The sequence below is a fragment of the Rattus norvegicus genome, chromosome 18, assembly GCF_036323735.1.
Source record: "Rattus norvegicus strain BN/NHsdMcwi chromosome 18, GRCr8, whole genome shotgun sequence".
NCBI classification, from domain to species: Eukaryota; Metazoa; Chordata; class Mammalia; order Rodentia; family Muridae; genus Rattus; species Rattus norvegicus.
The window spans coordinates 67,705,030-67,726,423 of NC_086036.1; the positions used below are offsets into that span (position 1 = coordinate 67,705,030).

Genomic DNA, 21,394 nt, shown 5'->3' on the forward strand with positions numbered 1-21,394 from the left:
TCTTTAATACGGGTTGGGGATTTAGCTCAGTGGTAGAGCGCTTGCCTAGGAAGCACAAGGAAGCACAAGGCCCTGGGTTCGGTCCCCAGCTCCGGAAAAAAAAAAAGAACCAAAAAAAAATCTTTAATACACATAGACTTTGAAGTACTACTAATTAGGTTTGTTATTTGACAATTTCACACATATGTACAATCCATTCAGTTCCCATCCTCTTCCTTTCCCTTAGTATTTGCTCTTTTCTTTTTTTTCTTTTTTTTTTCTTTTTTTTTTTCTTTTGGAGCTGGGGATTGAACCTAGGGCCTTGCACTTGCTAGGCAAGTGCTCTACCGATGAGCTAAATGCCCAACCCCTCTATCTTCTCAATATCCCTAAAAATCTCTTTTTCTGGTTTTGTTTTGTGATCCACTGAATTTAATTAGTCCTACCCAGTTTGGTTTGGAGCTCTCCAATAGAGCCTGGTACACGAATTCCATACCCCTAGAATGTATAAATAGCCAAAGATGCTAAGGGGCATGGGCCTCTGAATCTCATACTTACATGACTGCATATTGGCACGACTTTTCTAGTATGAGATCAGTGCGTATAACTGTAGTTATGAGCTCAAAATGACAGCAGTTATACTGAGCCTAGATGATGTCATTTCAATGTACTTTACCTCAAACTTTGGCCTTTAAACGTTTCCTGCCCCTTTTCAACCATGTTCTCTAGCCTTAAAGGTATAAGTGCATTGTCTACAGATGAGTTCATTGCCAATTGGTAAACTGAGAGAAGAAACTCTGGTTAGCTTTAGAGAAAACTTCCAGACTTCTTCCAAAGTTACTGCATAGTCTTTTTGCTCTCACTAACAATGAAGATTTTTCTGCCAGGAACTGGCATGGTTTCATTCTGTCATTGCATTGGGTGTGTAGTAGTTTTAGCACAGTTGTTTCAAAATACAGTTCAAGATACAGAAGGCCATCAGATGCTTTGCTGTTGCTGTTGCTGTATGTTTCTTTTGGTGAACGGTTTGAGTCTTTAACTCCTTTTAATTGGCTTGGTGGCTGTGTTTAACCACTGCTTTTAAATAGTTCATTGTATATTTTGGACATAGGTCCTTTTGTGAAGTGGGAGTGTTGAAAATATCCTCCTGAGACATGAGCTTTTGTTCATTCAACAGTGCCTTTTAATGGAATATGAGTTCTGAATTTTAAAACATCCATCATATTTTGCCTTTTAGTTTTTGATGCATGATGTCTGAAAATCCGTGATCCCATCCAAGCCCATGGGAAGGCCGATCATATCATCTGTATTTTCATTTAGGCTAATGATCCAGTTTGATCATCTTGTAAACGGCCTTCCGATTGTCCCAACCTTCCTTCATAAGAAGACCTTATTTTTGTAACTTTTATTTCTACCGTTGAAAGAATTTGCTCTGTGTGTAGGGTCAATCTGTGATAACTCATTTCTGTTCTTCAGTTCAGCACCCAGTTTTCTGTCATTTCCTACCATGTACCTATTGAAAAGGTACTGCGAGACCGGAAGTCTGAGAGTGTCCATCTTCTGCCTTCTTGCCTTTTCCTCATTATACTTAAAGTATAGCTTCTTTCCATATACAAATAGGAATGTGTTTGTTATTATACAGGAAACAACTTGTCTGGATTTGAGCCTTTGTTTCTATACACCTGTACTTTGATATAATGACACTCATATAGCCACCAAAGAGAGAATCTTCTAAAACCTCTCAGGACAAACAATATATCGCCGATTACCCTGATCCTGTCCTAATCCATTTGGGTGTTATCAGACCCCTTGTGACTTCACAAGCATTGAAATTTGGAATCCCCTACATTTCTTTCTTTTTCTTTATTTTTCTTTAATTCTTTAATCCTGTTTCACAGTTCAATCTTTATCTCCCTCCCAGTCTGCCCTCTGACTGTTCCTTATCCCATACCTCCTCCCACTGCCCACCCCCATCTCCAAGAGGATGTCATCATTCCCTACTCCCACTACCCCAGACCTTCCCACTCCCTGGAGCTTCAAGTCTCTCAAGAGTTAAGTGCATCTTCTCTTACTGAGGCCAGACCAGACAGCCTCTGCTGTATATGTCTCAGGTGGCCTCATAGTTGCTGCCTGGTTGGTGGCTCAGTGTCTGAGAGATCTCAGGGATCTAGGTTAGTTGAAACTGCTGGACTCCCTATGGGGTGGCCCTTCTCCTCAGCTTCTTCCAGCTTTTCTCTAATTCAACCCCAGTGGTCTCCGGCTTCTGTTCCTTGGTTGGGTGAAGGTATCTGTGTCTGACTCTTTCAGCTGCTTGCTTGGCTTCTCAGAGACCAGTGAAGCTAGGTTCTAGCATTTACTACAGAACTACTGTTTTAATTCTTAAATGTATTTATCTATTTCATCTATTAAATTAAGATGTTATGGGTGTTCCCTCAAAACCTGATGGACATTTTCTCAAATAGTGAATATTTCATATGCTTGGCAAATCCTTTGCAGGTTAAATATCAGCACAAAATAATTGAAACTGCTCCTACCTGGAACTGAGTGGCTCTTACTCTGTGCTCAGTACTGATGTAGCCTTGTATTATGCTTTGATCAGAAGGTTGTGTACTGTTGCTTTGTATCTGTGAGACAGAAACCATGGAGTGCAATGGAAGCCCAGGTGACTGTCCCAAACCTAACTGTCAGACTTTTAAGGAGAGAATCTTTCCTTAATTAATGATTTTATTGATTTACATTCCGAATGCTGCCCCTCTCTAATTCCCTCCTCCCAGAGGTCTTTACCCCATCTCACCTTTCCTTTGCCTCTCAGAGAGTATCCCCCATACCAAGCATCCCTCTTCCCTGGCATATAAGCCACCAACCAAAGAAGGCAATGTTAAATGAGTCCCCCAAAGGGGAGGCCCTACAAAACCAGAAGCGGTAACAAAATTTCCCCTGTTAAGTCACTACATTTTATTAGGTATCTTCAAATAGAATAGCAACCAAAATACACCCATAAAAATGAAAGCAAGACAACCGTTCTGAACAATTTCAAATACCCACTGGCCATTGTTGTTATTATATTTGTTTGACTTGGGTTATTATCCTGTACTGTTAGGATGATCAGGCCTTCTACAGAGACAATAGTCAAATTCATATTCTCCCACCCCCACACACCATTAAAGTGGAAATACTTAGAGGAGCATCTGAAACACCATGCCTACATTTTAAATCTGTAGACTAAAACGATGGCTAAGGTTAACTTTGTGTGATAGAACTGCAGGAGGTTTTTATTTTCACCTTTAAATTTTTCTGTATCTTCTAAAGGTTTTCAAAATGGCATGTAGTATTTTTAGAGTGAAGAGTTATTTTAAACTCCACTGTTGCAAGGTATATAGAACTTTTACAAAGAGAAAAAGAATCATAAAAGTTAATGACTAAAACTCTAGGCAAATATTTAAAAGCAAATGAAAGTTTTCCTTCTAAGTTCCATAACAGTTTATGAAAAATTCCTTCTGGTGTGACCCTGTAATTCTAGGTTATAACATTTTTTTAATCTAAACTCACTTTAATAAGAGTAGATGGAATTATTAATTAATGATAAATGTCATTTGTGTTCTAGCTATATGAGCAATGGCTATTCAGGTCCTAGTAAAACAATGAGCCCACCTTCATTACAGTAAAGGGAGGTCATGTAAATATAAATTTTCAGTGTTGTGTTTTATTAATTGGGTGACAAATCATTTTACTGTTATATGTTAAACTGTACATACACTTTATGTAGTATTACACATATGAAACATTTTAAGATAAAATTTGGAGTCTTGTGTGTTACTAGATAAAAGATTTGACAATTTCTCTGCAGTATAATTATTAATTTTTTTCTGTGCCAAATTTTGATGTTAACAATTGTGAATAAATCATCTGTAGTGTAAAACTCATGAATATATACAAAATTACATGCCTTGTGATTCTAATTGATTGTAACAACCATAATGTACTTCAACTAAAACCCAGTTTAGTTTTTGCTGTTGAAAAGGAAATAAAAATGTTGGCTTCTTTTTTGGTTTGTTTTGGTTTTGTTTCTGAGCTGGTCTGCCAGTCCCCAGAATGGGCATCCTTAGAAACCATAGAGAGAGTGGTATGTCAACAAGGAACCAGAAAATGGTTATTACAGGGTCATATGCAGATCTTCCCTGGACTATACAGATGCCTCGGAGCACAAAACTACACATTGCAGCACAGGGCCCTTGACTATTCCTCTTGAGTTCTCTTCCCTTTTCACTTCTTTTTAAATGGAAATTTTGGCCTACTTAAGCTTCATCTTTATCTGAATTGGAAGGGGACTATTCTAAAATCATTAAAAAGAGAATTATATGATAATGTCAACAGAGGATCTAAGTCCGCTGGCTATTACTGAGGACTCCGAAGAATTCTCTTAAGGTAACTGAACCTTACAAAATGGGTATTTCAAGAATAATGTGATATTTCAACCAATATAGCATGGATAATACTGGTGACTTCCTTCATTGGTAAAATTTTCTTGGATATGTGGCTTGATTTAAAATAAGCTGGTTTTAAGATGATTTCTTAGTTCATACATTTCTCATAGGTGTTTTTGGTTGCATTTGATGTAAGCAGTTCAGAGGCATGTGAGTAGCCAACTCCGCCCCTCACGACCTCCGACCACATGGCTGTGCCAACAGAACACTCCAATGGACTTCAAGACTGACCAGACCCCTCAGTAGTAGGTATTCAACCTCTATCCTTCCAGAATAAAAAGTCCAAGGTCTGACCATCAGATACTTTTCCCTTCAGAGCTAACATTCCTCCCTCCCACCCCCATAGACACATCTTATCTGTGCCTAAAGTGGAGCTGTGACACTTGAGTTTACACTTTAGTTTAGAACACTGACCCCCACCCCACCACATCCCACCCCCCAACTCCCTGCACACACTTATATTCTCATTCAGAACTGGAACACTTCCACGCGGGAAGACTTTCTCCTCAAAGCTTTAACAATTACAGTAGTCAAAAGCCAATTTTGATAGACTTTTTAGATAATGCTAGAAGTATCCCTTTAATGCTATACCAAATCTCAACAACTTGTTTCTTGACAGCTAGTTGTAATGTGGAATATGACATGGTATCAATAAACATTCTGTACTATCTTGTAAAAATTTCATCTGGCCCATCTTCTACTTGAATGAATCATTTATGATTTTGTCACATCAGTCGATGGTAATTTGGAATAGTATACTATTTTAGTCAGGACTTCCAACTGTTGACATGTATCATTACAGAAAAAGTCATTTGTTACTATTACCAGCAAACCCATCGAAATGACTTTTGATGTTGGAAAGCTGTCAAAGTACCAGTCAAATGTGCAAGTTTCTCAAGTTTCTAATTTTATCTTAGAAGCTTGAATTTAATTCTCGGTAGAAAATATTTTTTCTCAAGTGACTCATTCAAGTTTTTCACTCTTGATAAAATATCTCACAAGTATCTGCATCCAAAAAGATCTCACTCTCCTGCTGGTTGTCTTTTCAAGTTCAAGCCATTGTTCATTCTAGAAGGGGAATCAACAAAGAAGTAGCTAGTTCTGTGTGTAGTCCAAATTATCACAGAAATGTTTACTGTACAAAGTACAGTGTACTTTGATATCCTCCATATGCATTTTCTACATTTGACCAACAGAAGATAAAACCAAACTAACATAAAGAATACCAAGTATTACTGCTTCATCAAGGACATTCTGGGACAGTTGGGGTAAACTCTAACAGAGAGGATAACACTGTTTTCAGATCTCAAGGGTTCCCTCAGAGGACCATAGAAATCCATTGTGGTGGTTTGAATCACCTTGACTCAGGGAGTGGCACTATTAGGAGGTGTGGCCTTTTTGGAGTAGGTGTGGCCTTGTTGGAGTAGGTGTGTCACTGTGGGGGTGGGTAATGTGATCATGAGATCTGGTCTTCTATTGGCCTGTGGAATAAGAGGTAGAATTCTCAGCTCCTGCAGGGCCATGCCTGCCTGGACACTGCTGTGCTTCCTGCCATGATGATAATGGACTGAACCTCTGAAACTGTAAGCCAGCACCAATTAATTGTTATCCATTATAGGAGTTGCCTTGGTCATGGTGTCTCTTCACAGCAGTGAAACCCTAACTAAGGCACCCGTGAAACACTCTTTGACAACCTTGAGAGACAGATCAGAGGAACGATCACGGTGAAGACCCAAGAAGCACATGTCCCATCAGCACAAGAGCAGCTTTGAATCTATCAAACAGGAACTGGTGGTGTCTGTTCCCTCGGCCTCGTCCTCTCCATTCTCTCCATCCCTTTCCTCCACCCGTTTTTCCTTCTCCTTAATATCATCTTTATTATCCTTATTTTCATCACATAAAACAGTAAATCATTAAACATGTCTAATCATTATCATTCAGGAAGAGTCTACTCAGATAGTTATTCCTTGATCCTCTGGAATCATATATTATGACACTCTGCCTATGATTGATTGATATACCCAGGGGAAAAAAATCCCATCAACTGTTACTGGAGCTGCTGATACAAAGAGTTAGATTGAAAGGTTTATTAGTACTGCATTTGGAAAATAGGTAACTTTGGCATTTTCTAACACAAAGGGGATGGTCAGGCACTACAATTGAGTCTGAGGTTCCTTAGGAACACTCTCCATTCATAGATGTTTTTTTCCTAATATATCAGACCTTTACTGTTTAAGACTCTCTGGGCAAATGTCTACTTTGACCATATGAGTTATCTAACTAGAGCTGATATTTAGAGTAGAAGGAAACTCTCCAATAGTCGCATATTTCATGGAACATGGTGTTAGAGGATTCCAGATAAGTAGAAGTGAGTGTTCACCCTGTGATGATAGGTTGTCCTTAATGGGACCATTGTTGAGAACTCTTACTTAGGAATTCCACCATTAAAGTTATGTGCTGATTCTGAGAAGTAACTGAGGCATAGAAAAATTAAATTATAGATTTTTAGAATCTGTGTTGGCAAGAAAAATAAATTACTAGTTTTCTCAGCTTAATAACTGTCACTCTGAAAATAACTAGCAATGGCTTTAATTTTCATGTTTTCTGAATGTAAAACTGTTTTCCCCACTGTATACTCTTTGGTGTGCCTTATTAATATCAAATCTGAATGGATTGTCATGTGCGTTCCAACTGGAACTGAAGAGCAGAGCAAGCCCAGGTGCATGACTTACAAACCCTTTTTACTTGACAGTTTTCTCTATTTGCTTTTCCGCCTTCAGGTTGGCCTGCCATTCACCTATTTTCTGCGTAGCCATTGTCCTTCTAGTCAGCTTCTCCACGTCTGCATTTCTCTAATACCACCAGGCAAATGCAATTTTGTAAACTCAGAGTGAAATTTTCCAGGGAACTCCTCTCAATTCATTGTTTGGATTTTTTTGTTTGTTTCGTGTTGTGAAATCAACCTAATCTTGACATATCATAAAACCAGAAAGTATTTAATAAAAAGAAAAGTTTTTAAAAAAATGCCAGGTGTTAGTGGGACACATTTTAATCCCAGCCCCAGCACTCTGGAGTCAGAGGAAGATGTATGTATCCCTGTGAGCTCAGGAGCCAGCCTTTTCTACAAAGTGAGATCCAGGATAGCCAAGGCTATACTCACACACACACATACACACATACATACACACACACACACACACACACACACACACACACAGAGAGAGAGAGAGAGAGAGAGAGAGAGAGAGAGAGAGAGAGACTCACACTCACACACTCACACACACACAACCTGTCTTTCTGGAAAACAACAAAACAAAACAAAAACACAATAAATATAAACTAATATAAACTGAACATTTTCATCTGGCTGTACACTGGGGGGGGGGGTGGCTTTGAACTGAGAGGAAGCAAGAAGCCACTTCTCAGGAGTTGTTCTTCACTCTGTGATTCAATCATTTTCTTGTCTTATTTATACTAATTTGGTACTAAAAATGACATTCTCTCTGTAAATATTCCTACATCTGTTCATATTTCCTCTTACTTTTTGCATGAGTGCACCCTTACTGCTATTTGTGGTTAGATCTGGAAGAAAGAGAATTCTATTCCAGTCACTACCGTAGGGCTGAGTCCCTTCTGTCTCTTGGTGAGATTTTGGTTCACTAATTACTAAAGCAGGTCTGAAGGAAGTGATTTTTTCTTTTTCAGAATGGTTTAATATTTTTAAAGCTGACTTTAGAATTGGGAGTGTTGTCATTATGATGTGCCAAAGTTAATTTAAAGAATCAAAAAAACTTCATAATCTGAATATATGCATATATATGTGTGTATACACACACACACACACAAACACACACACACACACACACACACACACATACACACACATATATAGACACATTGCAAACTCTCCAGAAGAGTACTGCAGTTTTTATTCCAATACTTGCTTTTAATAAACTCCTAAACTATCCGGGTTATTTGCTATTTGTATTATGTTAATGTAGTGAAGGCAAAACTTATACTTTAAAACAGAGTATTCTTTTATTTTTTCTAGGAAGTAATTAGTATTGGACAATGTGGAAAAGGCAAGCATTCTGGCTATTTCACTTTTTTCCCCTGAAACCTACACTGATGAATTAAAGTTTTCTTTTCCACACGCCCTCATGTCAGAATTAGGAAACACTGCCTGCTACCACCTCATTGGAAAAGAATATGTGTTTGACTCATTATGCTTGGAGAGCACAGGAGTCCTTCTGTTCAAGAAATTCCTTTATTTGGAGGACTATCAAAAGAAGGTTATTTTTGCTTCTTATCTTTGAGATATAGTAAATATTCATAAAGCAGAAACTAAAAAAATACAAAATGATCAATAACTAACATTATTCATCATCAAACAGATAGTACAAAAAACAGTGCCTGTGATGATAGGATAGCCATTATGGTGTGAGAGTGATGGGCAGACTGAATTATAATATATGCCTCCCTAGTATTTTCCTTTTCAAATAGGAATTGTGGATCTCTTACCCCAATTTTGATATGAGACAGACTCAAGGTCAGAGAATGTTCATTTATCTGTAGTAATTAAGTTCATATCACTAACATACTAATTATTATTGATGTGACATAGTTTTTTATTCATTTTGAGTTTTATTTACATAGTGAGTATTTTCCACACTCGTGTGTATGTGTACAACACATAGTCCTAGCTATGTTTTGGTTATCCTAGAACTGGAGGTACAGACCAATGAGAGGCAAAATGTAGGTACTGAGACTTGAACTTGACTTTCTATGTGAACAATAAGTGCTATTAACCTCTGAGACACTTCTTTAGCTCCGAAAGGATTTTAATCAACCCCAATGAAATAGGGGGTTTCTCAGTTGTCTCATATTCATTAGGATTTAACCTTATTTCCTATATCTAATTTTAATGTAACACAACGCCCCCTCATTTCTGAGCCCTTGAGATCATTTTCTCATAGATGGCAGCTCCTATGTAGTGAGAAGTCATGTACTTTCTTGGTGAACTCGATACAATGAAAGGCATTCGATTATTTATCTTGGAAATGTTAAGTGATGTCAGCTGAAAGGGGGATTTTTATGAATCTAAACATAGAAAAAATCCCTCATATTCTGACTCTTTTATCAATAATTATTGCATGATTACAATGACAAGCTGGAACACTTAAGCCCTTGGAAGGTAGGGTTGGGGCTGAACATGAAATGAAATAATGAAACGCCATCCTTGGCCCTGAAGACATTTGCAAAGTCAGCTCACATCCTATCTATCCTTGGTACAGAAATGAGCAAAAGGAATTAGTGTTGTGTGAGTTGCTAATGGATTCTGAAGAGCAAATATTGGTAATCATATTTTTCTTCTCACTCTTATTTAAACCAGTGTGGCTTATTTAGTACAGCAAAAGATGGAGAGGCCTGAGTTGGAATCACAGAGTAATGAGAAACTAGAGGGAAAGTGCTTTCATGTGTCTGTGGCTTCAATATAAAAAAGAGAGGAGAAGACTAGACACGTTACCTGGTAGATATTTAGCTACCAGGCTGCTTGTATACCCGTAATCAAAACAAGGTAAATAATCAGGAAAATAATCTTCCCTTGAGAATCAAGTTATTTAGTACTGAGGAACCTTCTAAAATGCAAAAATAATTATAGTATCTGCTGAGGACTACAAAATGTATTTGGCCTGTCAAATTTAATCTTTACAATCATTCTACAAAATATATCCTATCTCTGTCTTTGTTCCATAAGATAATGCTTTAAATTAAGTAATTTGTTCTAAATTGTTCAAGGAGGATGTGTGAAACCAAGATCCGTGCTTAGTTTGATGTTACGATCCATGTCCTTAATCATATTTTATAATAATATACTGGGATACTAACTCAGTCTGAGTCAAATCTAGGAAAATGGATTGTGGTGGGCCATGTTCAGACCCTTTCATGCAGTCCAGATGAATTATGGTTTGTAGAAAATCTGTACTACATAGAGGTCAATATAATGTACTAACATAATTCATTGTCTCCTAAAAATGTATACAAAAGGAACACAGGTAATAATTTCAGTCATTTTTAAATCTTCAAAAGGCCACATGTGCTGTTTATAGCCTGGTATCAGAAACAGTACATTCAAAAGTATCTTTTACAAAAAAATTAAATGGAGTAGGAAATTCTTTACTTCAGCTAACATGAAGTATAAGAGAAAAATATTTAGTGACAGATGACTTGAACTCGTATTTTGCTTCTTTGTTCCTGACTTTCTGGGTTATACTTAAGTCAGAAGACACAATCCTAAGCACTTGAAAATATCCCCAATCATAGACAAATATGCTAACTTTAAATGCCTAACCATGAGATTTAAGACTCTCAGTATGCCGAGTTCAACTTTATATGCCATGCTTAACATACTCTGGAATCAAATTTCACAAAGTATTTCTCTGATACTGTAGATGGACTGCAGGACTATGTCATTCTCCACTTAGGCTTGTTTAGTTATCAAGGCTTACTTGCAGCTGGTTTTGTTCTCATTTATGTCCTCTCCCATATTTTGTCTTAGTCAAGTACTTTTATTAATTAACCACCTAGCTTGATGGTTAATTCGAATGTGTGTCTCAGTGTATTGGTCAACATCTCTTGCAGACCATTACTCTGAATACATTATTAGAAGATAATATGGTCATGTTGTCTGGAGTATCCTTATTTTCCCTTTTACTTGGTTATATTTTATAAATATTTGCTCTTCTGTTTGGGTGTTTTGTTTGTCTGTCAAAAACCATACTGGTCCAACAGCATGAACACACATCCTGTCTTTCTCTCTCGATTTGCTAATTCTCACAATATTTAGAACTCTTTTCTCCCATGTTTGGGGATCTGGGATCAGTGACCTCTCCTGTTACAACTGTAACTATTTCGAGAAGTCATGGAATAGACAGCAAACATAAAAGAAAATGTGATTTCTGCCTGTTTCCACATTTCTCTCTCCACAGTCTCAACACCCTCCCCACCTCGTTTTTGAGACAGGGTAATTATAAAACTGAGCTGACTGTGTACAATTGAAAGAGGTGTGCGCCTCATGGCTTAAATTCAAAGCTAGAAACGAGTTTAGTAAGGAAAGACTTTTGCTGAAAACTTAAATAGACTGCAAGCAAGACATGGTGTACCAATCACTTAGCCAAGTTATCAGTACAAAGAAAATGTTCTAGAAAGAAATTAAGCACTGCTCCATTGAGCGCATAACTGATAAGAAAGCAAAAAAGTTGTTCTGCTGATTCAGAGTAGACTGGACAGAAGATCAATCCAGGCATGAAATTCCTTTACGTCAAACCCTAATCTAGAACAAGTCCTCAGTCTTCACTCCGTTCTAGTGAGGTGGGCAAAAAGAGAAAGCTCCAGAAGCAAATTTGAAGGTAGAACTGGTTGATTCACATAGCATACAAAATGAGCGATTTCTATTTCCAAAGTATAAATTTGTTACTGACTTTTTGAACCCTATGTTGTAGAATAGATGTTATATTATTAGCAGGAAGCAATTGTCTCATTAAATTGATTGTCAGTGATCATGATCACCACCAATGAGAAGTAGTATTTTGTATAGAGTTGTTTCTTTGTGTGTGAGTGAGTAGGGGATCTCAACGAATAACTATAATATAAACATATAGCAATTTATCCAGAAAAATTCAGCTGAGACAATCGAGGAAGCTGACTGTACAAACAGCTTATACCCAATACATGCAATAGCCTTCTATTAAAATACAATGATACCTAGAAATTTCATAGCTAGAGACTAATGTCTATACCTGGCTTCAAAACTTCAAAGGTCAGGCTGTTTCATGTGTAATATAACTAGTAACTAAGTTAAGACTGATCTTCATGCACAGTTTTGAAAATCTACTTGAGGTCATTTAATTGTTGTACATCTTTCTACTCTGCTTTTGCTCTCAAAGTACAACAAAACTATGATGAGAGAACAGATGTTTATGGCATATATAATGCAATATTTAAGCCCAATATTGTTATCTTCACACATACCAAAAAAGAAACAGTTCTTTATAAAATACTACTCCTCACTGGCAATATCCTTTATCACTGAAAAGCAGTTTAATGACATTATAGTTTCATGTTTGATAATAGCACATCTATTCTGAATCCAGAAGTTCAAAGAGTAATTTATGTCCAAATATCATTATCTGAGAAATACATTCCATACTGCTATTTCTTTCATACAGAGTGATTCTTCTGGTGATGTGTACAAGGGATCTTGATAGGATAAAGAAAGTGAATTTTTGGTAACGATTCACTGTTATAAATTCTATTAAGAACAGTTATGATTGGTGGAAGGCCACAATACTAACAGAAACAGGATCATGAAGGCAGCTGATTCCAACTCTGACAGATAATGTTGAAGAGTTCTGCATTTGTAAAGAGGAAGTAACTTCAGAAGTGGGAGGAGTAGTAGAAGAGCCAGAAGCAGAGGAGGATCTTGAAGATGTGGAGGAGTTGGTACAGTATCTGGACGGAGTTAGCTTGACAGAGATTGGATTTCAGGGGTAAGCATAGGAGATAGACGATGAGAGAGGATGGTGCCTTGGCTATTGTCCTGTGAAAAGTACGTTTATGAATATACCATCAACTTAGTGGATAAAGCAGGGGCTGAGTTTCAGAGGTTGGCTCTGGTTCTAATAGAAGGTCCACAGTGGGCAAAATGCTATTAAGCAGCAAGCCCTGCTACAGGAGCAAAACCCAGTCAGGTTTAATTTTAAGGTCTTGCTAAAGCTACTCAGATCTTCAACAGCTACTACTCTGATCAGTCAGCAGTGGCCGAATCTAAAGATTCAGATGATCATCAACTTGCTTTGTTTGTGGGTGTGATAAAAGTCTTGATATTCTGCTCTGGCTAACCAGCTGCTCACTCTCTTGTCCAATCTGGCTGAAGGTTACCATCCTACTTTATCACTTTTCCATCTTCTGAGATTAGATTTGCAACACCATAACTAGTTTTTTATATTATATATATTATATCACATTTGCTGTTTTGTGGAACATAACACAATTGAACATTTTCATAAAGTATACAATAGAGAAAATATAAATACTATATTTACTTGGAAACAAAAATATTTATGTGTTTTGCAAGAGTCATATTATTTCAGTGGTCTGGAATGAAACTTGGGAATTCTTTCTATGAAAGCCTATAATTATTTTTTTAATAAAAGAGTAATTCATTCAAGTTTAATGTTGAATATAATATTGTCTTCTTAATGATATTGTAAAATTATCTGTTCTATGCCTACAAATAAGAGAAAAATTAAAAACTGCCATATTATATTTGAAATAAAATTTAACATTATAACAAAAAATAGAATATATTTTCAACAAACCACAGAAAGTTAATACCTCTGGGTCTATACAGGGCATAATATCACTTGACTGTAGCTAAATAAATACACAGCAGATTGAATTATCGACTGACTAATTCAATTAGATCATTAAGAAAACTGATACAGGAATTCCAGTGCCTTTACCAGTTCTTTTTGCCAACTTACTGCTCAAAGCAGATTTATAAATCAGTAATCCACTCTCTGGCTTGGCATTCATATGTGACAAACCACGAATAAAGTTAATTTTACAACCACAATTGCTGCTGCTTCAATATATCATAAAGTCCCCATTACATAAGCTGTTTGAAACATCACAACCTGTTCTGCTTCAGCTGATTCTTTAAAAAAAAAAAAGTTGCATTAAAGCTGTTTACTGCTAATTTACTCTATCAAAAAACATATAATTGCTCGTATGGAAAAACTCAATTTGTCTTAAACCATTAATCAACAAATTAAATTAGATACCAATTTTCCTACTTTTGAAAGAAATAATTATTTTCACATAAAAAAAATGAAATACCATAGAAAACCTCTCTTGAAATACATCATTGACGTTATCTATAGCACCCATCTTCACTGATGCTCAGGCTTAGTAAAGAAGACATGACCATAAGTCTGGATCTACTCAGATCCCACTCTCTGGCTTCTGTTTGAACCCCAATGGCACCTCATCCCTCTTAAGATGGCACCTCATCCCTCCTAAGATGGCGCGTCATCCCTCCTAAGATGGCGCCTCATCCCTCCCAAGATGGCGCCTCATCCCTCCCAAGATGGCGCCTCATCCCTCCCAAGATGGCGCCTCATCCCTCCTAAGTCACAACACCTGCCTTTAAAAACATCGAACTCGTCTCCATTGCTTAATCCATTCTGATGGCACCTAGGCAATTCTCTGTAAGATTATCATGATGATTTCTGCCTGTCTTCCTTCCAAGTTTAACTTCCTCACTTCTGCTCTGCCTCCTTCCATGACCACTTCTGTTTTCTAGTGCCGTCTAACAGATTCTCTGAAATTTCCTCAGTCTCCAGCTCCTCTTGTTGTTTCTATAGCTACACACTGCTTGATCATCACAATAAGCAAACGGTTTTTCTGTCATACACAGTGAGAGAGCATTCTGACTTGTGTTATTCACAGCATAATCTGTTTAATTTATGAAATTCCTTTCCAGGATTTTCTCGATTATCTTTTTTTTTTTCTTTTTTTTTTTTTGTAACCAACAGCTGCAATGTAGGATTTACTCAAAATAGTGTGGGATGCTGAAACTCCTCCTTACTTCTTACGTATTAAAATGAGAATTTAACAGAGCTTTGTTATCTGCTGATATTTATGACCGGGAATGTGTTCCATGATTTTGGATAAGTTTATAAAGTTAAAGTTATTTAGAATTAGATAAACCCCTGTAAACATATATAAGGAAATTGACTATGGCTGGGGTGCGACAGAGGTTTCTAATCTGATAATTGGAAAGTTGAGGCAAGAACATCCCAGATTTGAGGACTGTCTGGGCTACAGGGTGAGTAAACGTCTATCCTAGGCAATTTAGTGAGACCATGTCTCAAAATATAAAAGAAGGGGCAGGAATTCCTGTCAGTGATATAACACTAACTCTGGATGTTGGAAGCCCTAGGTTTACTCCGCACTACTGCAAAGACAATACATACAAACATACGTACTTACTTTACCAAGTAATGATAATACCTGGTAAAGTTTTAAAATTTCACTCTAGCATTAATGCAGTATGTGGCTTAACCAGCATAGGACTTTAGGCATTACAGAAAATATATTTTTAATGTTTAATGATTCCAATACTGTTTTTATTTTGGTTTTGCTTATTTCTTTTTTGTTTTTGCTTTTTTTTTTTTTTGTGGTATCTTATTCTGACCTGGAATTCACTACGTAGGCTATTCGAGTCTAGAACATGTAAACATAGTTCTGCCTCAGTTTACAAAGTATATATACCACGTCCACAAGCGTTCTCAGCATGCAGCAGTAATCTAGATGCTACTCTTTCATGCCAATCACATTGTGGGTTTCTGTTTTACTGACCATATCATTTTGATTAGGTAAGTTTTAGAATAGAAATGGAAACTGTTTCTGTAACGATGGGCATCAAGCTAGTGCTCAGGGAAAGTAGAAAGTGATTCAGGAAAAATAACAAGATGTTAAGAATCAGAGAAGCATGATTAGCAACTCAGTCATTAAGGATAGTGATTTACTCATTCTCTTGTACAATCTTATACATTCGTGGATTTTTGTGTTTTACTTCTAAAGAAAATAAATCGTGGGAGCAAAGGAATCCAATGGAATTTCTCTTACACACATCATTACAGTGCATGCGCTTATCTTCTTATAAGTTTTTTGGAAGTTTTATAATTGGATATTTGAATTTAAAAGGATTTAAATAAAATATCCTACATTATTTGAGTTTTTTGAGAATTTCTTTTGTATCTATTTTTTTAAATGAAAGTAAAATCTTTTTTCTTATGTCCCTGACCACAGCTTTTCCTTCCTCCAGTCCTTCCAACTCTCCCTTCCCTCTCCTTTCACTCAGTTCTATTCCTCTTCCCTTTCCTCTTCAGAAAAAGTACCTGTGCCAAATAGGGCAAAACAAGATAAAATCAGACAAAGCAAATCTCTCCTAATGAAGGCTACACTAGGTAACCCAACAGGGGTTGGGGGCGTGGTTCCCAGTGTTAGAATTTCCAAAAAGGCTAAAAGCCATAACTTAAAACACATTTATAATGTAACCTGATCATCTCCATCTCTCTCCAGCCAACTCCTTCCATATCACCTCAACACAAGGCCTTACTTTTCTTTAGTTTTCATTCTGATGAGAGATATCCATATCTCTCCAAAGTCCACTGATGTCTTATGTGAATCAGATTAGCAATGCGTCTTTAAATAAATCTCCACACATTTCAATTACAATAGAGTCTACCTGGTGAACAAATACAGTCCAATACCAATATAATGCCTAATTTTGCATTTCCTATTTAAATATTAATGTTTGATTTACTCACTATAATTTCTGAATGTGACTGGAAATAGTTTCCTCTGTCATATTGAGATAATCAAGCATACTCTTGTCAATATTTTAAATGTGATTTGCTTTGGCTCCCTATCTGATGATTCAGTATATGCATTATTTATGACATACTAATGTGAATATTTGATTTGGGGGTATGTCATTGGTTCCTAAATAAATGCTCCATTATCGTTACAATGTGGATGGTGGGTAGAGGTTTGTGCTACCTGCACACTGAAGTCAGCATCAATGTCACTGACTTCTGTGTTGAGCATAGAACACACAAGGAAATGAGAATAATGTTTTAAACTTGCCTTATTTATCGCGCTGAATAAACTTCATCTTAATTGTTTGTTTTCCTTTTAGAAAGACTTACACTGTCTATATGTGAAATATGTATGATAACTACAAACAACTAAGAGTGTAAGACAGACACCAGCATCTGCCATTTGAAGAGCAGTTTATTCAAATGCCTCGGTGCTTTTCTGTTATTTATGACAGTAACCACAGGATGGCCTGACACGAAAGACCAAGTGTGAGCATAGATACTACAGAAATGTGTGATAGTAGCCGTCCCCAGAAGATACAGTGACTTGGATGTAGTTCATCAAACTCTGGCTACTTAAGGAGAAGGTAGTGAAATAGCCAGAATCATAGAGATTCACTCAAGAAGAAGGAAAAATGAATGACGGAAAGGAACAAAATTCTGTATCATAACATTAATCCCATTTTGTCATAAATAGTTGTATGTTTACATTAGCCCAGAACTCTAAAACTCCAGGCCCTATGTAAGTTTAAATTAATGTTCGACCAGCCCCCAACACAGTACATTGCATTTTAGAAATTATCATGCAAAAGTCTGAGTTGATATTTGTGAAGTATTAATCTAAGGTTGACATTCCACCTCACAAATCCTTTCTTTTTTATAAACAGGAATGTTACTTGTCCTTTAGACCATTGTCAGAAGAAAATGAAATAACATAAGAAGAACGTATAAATGGTTTTTCTGCAAAAAAATATGAAATAAAGATAAATTAATAAAATAATCAGTGAGAACATGGGTGAGGCTAAACATATTTATATTTTTCAAAACAAAAGTATACAGAAACTTAAGAACAGGTGTTATTACCTCATACAGTATAAAAGCAAAAGGAAACAATAAAAAAATCCTCAGCAAGCAATACAGAACATGTAATCCTTAGAAAATATCTGTGCACAGAAAATCATCTATTGTGGAGAATGCAGTAAGCGTTGAAATACCTGATAAAATCCTGACTTCGGCTTCATTTCCTGTTCTTGTGCTGGCTGGATTCCGAGCTGAGCATCGGTAGACTCCACTGTCTCCTGGTTGAAGTCGGCTGATCTGCAATGCTCCGGAGGGCAAGACGACCACACGCGAGTCTCCTGGGATCGGGTTGAGGTCTTGTTGATTCTTCTGCCAGTGTATTGTTGGCATGGGGTCCCCAATGACTTCACACTTAAGTAACACTGTATCTCCCATGAAGGCTGTGATAGATTCTGTCTGGGAGAGGAACCTCAGTGGTCCTAAGAGGAGAAAGACAACGAAGAAAGGATGAGTCTTTCAATGAGTCTTTCATTGTTAGTATCTGCTGTTCTTTGTGAAACACGGTACTCCAGAAGATATACTCTCAAATTCCATTTGGTCTTCTAACTTTTACACATATCGTAACATATCAAGCAGGACAAGTACATTATTGTGATTAGATAAGATGGCAAATATTGACACTGGTCTCTAGAAATCTCTTCTTTTACGGTAACTCTAGGATAACAGAAAAACTCCATGTAAATAAATGGAGGCGATAAGTTTAGTCTAATTTTAACTTTGAAAGCTTCGATGTGCAGGTTAATGGTAGCCTTGCATTGTCTGTGCTGCAAATGTGTCCTTGCTGTTTAAAACCTGAATGCTATCCTGTACCAGTTACCTAACCTTGGGCCAATGTCTACGGAGTTATGGTGACTCATGAAGAGCTGATTGTGGAGTATAAGATGAGACGGTTTCAAGATGAAAAGATACATCCACTTCCAAGTATATGAACAGACAACAACCATTGGTAGGTTGACAGTGTGCTGTGAATCTTTATCAGTATTTCTCTGGTGTGGTTGCAGAACGGGAAAGACAATCCTCGAGGTGTAGGTAGAGTAGCTGGTATTTCTAGCTTGTGTGGATCACTTATACATACGAATCATTTGAATTGTGTTTCATCTCCTGGTCTAGGTCATGAAACAGTAGTTAACCTGCATGATCATTTCCATGTTCTCATAAAATGACACGAGAAATGACCGACTCATAGAGTAGAATAGGAATGAAGGGGATAAGTGACCAACCACAATGGCGGAAGGCATGGTGACGTTTAAGAAGCCTCCAGTTTGATGCTTTGTTAGAGAAGAGCGGGAGATGCTATGGTCTTGGCTTCCTGAAGCTTTCTACCAATAAGAATTCATAAATTATCCTACACTCTTGTCCATGAGAAACTTCATATCATTATTCTTGGCTTTATTAGTTTTTACTAATTAAGTTTAATGGTATTTTAATGTTGATAAATGCATCTTAATTAAGTCTAAATTTCCAATATCTGGGACTAAATCATGACATAAAGTTTTTATTTTTTTCCCATCTGCATTGTATCCATGACGAATTCTACTGTGATCCATTTTTACTACTGCCATTTTGAACTTGTGTCTATTCACCTCAACCTATTTTTTTCCAAAATTGAAAAAAAGTAAGGTGAGAACAGAAGGGCAGAGATAAATGGACTGGGTTACAGATAATTTAGCATGAGAGGCAATAAGAATCATTAAAGTGAAGCTTCAGGTCTAGGTCAAGGGAGAACTTTATGTCTACTTCGAATACTAGGGGTTGGAATCATAAGATAATGGAATAAATGATATATAAAATTATTTCAGCACTTCATATGGAATAGGTACAAGTTGCTAAAGACTACCACTGTTATATCTCTGTCTGAAGTACTTGAAATCATGGAGTTGTAATCCTATGGAGAAGCAATGTTCTTACCAATCTAGGATTAGAGCAAGATCAGGTAGACACTCCATATTAACTTGTCAGTTGGAATGTATCCCACATACACAAGTTATAAAACTACCTATCTGCTCCACAAATTTGAAACTCTGGAACTCGGATCTATAGAGCTACCTAGACCAACACTCAGGTATCTCAGGAGGGCACCAGCCACTGGAGGAAGCTTACTCTTGCAATTAAAATAACTCATCCGTAACTATGTCAGACCTGACCAGAGTGGTTGGGAAGACAAAAGAAATCCATTAATTTACTACTAGCTTCATGGTGTACTTTCTAGGTTCTTTGTACAGTTTTGTATGAATTTTAAAGAAAAAAAGATATAATGTGCTACTAATTAAGTGGACTTAAAGGATAAAAGAAAACAGTAGTTGCTGCAGTTTAAAGAAACTACACTGAGTAGGTTCATGACTATTCTATGGATTATGTCAGGAAGCAAGTTTCTGACCTACTTAATAGCATTCTTTCTCATCTTCATTGTTAGAATTTACCTTATGCTTAAGGGAAAAGGTATGAATAACTATATAATAATATATAAATTTATAAAATAAGAATATAGTTCGTCAATGCATGCTAGAATTTAATATATTAAGTAAATTGAAAAAATCTGGATACATTCTCATGTGTAGAAACATGGAACACCATTATGTATAGACAATGTGCACATTCAAAACTGTTGTGCTTCATGGGATTATCAGTGACAATAAAATTTTGCTAGATTATTAAATATTTGCCATTTATTTTTTGATATTTATAATATGACATATATTATACATGTATATCAGATGTAAATATATTTGATATTTTAATATTTGATAGGATATTAAAATGATACTAGAGAAAATAAGTAATTCAAATTGGTATTCAAAAATTGTTTTCCTTTTTCAACCTCAACTGGCTGGCATATTAGCAAAGTGTGACAATGGACTTGGCTTACAGTCTACAAGCGATTGTACAGCATTGTCCTCGGAACTGACACAAGAAATTTCAAAGGCTTGGGACAGACATGAGTGCCTCAACTCAGAGATTGAGACACCCATGCTGTCAAAAGCAACCTCAAACCTCAACAAACTCACTGGTCCACTACTGCTGTCACTTTTTTGGTCAATGCTGATGTTGGATGAATTGTAATTCATCATCTCTCCTCAGGCTAAATCATATTTATTTGGTAAACACCACCACACGAATGTTAAATTTGACGTAAGAGAAACAGCAGAGACCATGCTGGTTTCAATGCCTTGTACTGTGGGTTTGGGAGTCGAACTACATTCAGTTTTAAAGCTATTGGTGGAGCATAGGCAAACGTCAAATAATTCACTATGAGAATGGAAAATTATAAAATGACTTTTCATCTCTCACTTTCGCTGCTACGAAGAAAACTATGCCACAGACAAGTACATTTATAGGCTTCCGTGTGGCTTGAATTACTGTTTTTAATATGGAGCTAAATGTCTGCATGGCATCTCATGCTTG

At 36.7% G+C, this 21,394-nt stretch overlaps 1 protein-coding gene across 8 annotated transcripts in view; it reads right to left on the reverse strand.

Annotated features, from left to right (window-relative positions):
* Dcc (DCC netrin 1 receptor) overlaps positions 1–21,394 on the reverse strand; it is a 1,103,888-nt gene that overhangs the window by 560,758 nt on the left and 521,736 nt on the right. For all 8 annotated transcript variants that reach the window (XM_008772087.4, XM_063277120.1, XM_063277119.1 and 5 more), the window contains exon 3: positions 18,127–18,411. In XM_008772087.4, the coding sequence (XP_008770309.2) occupies positions 18,127–18,411 (285 nt within the window). The remainder of the gene's footprint in view (positions 1–18,126; positions 18,412–21,394) is intronic.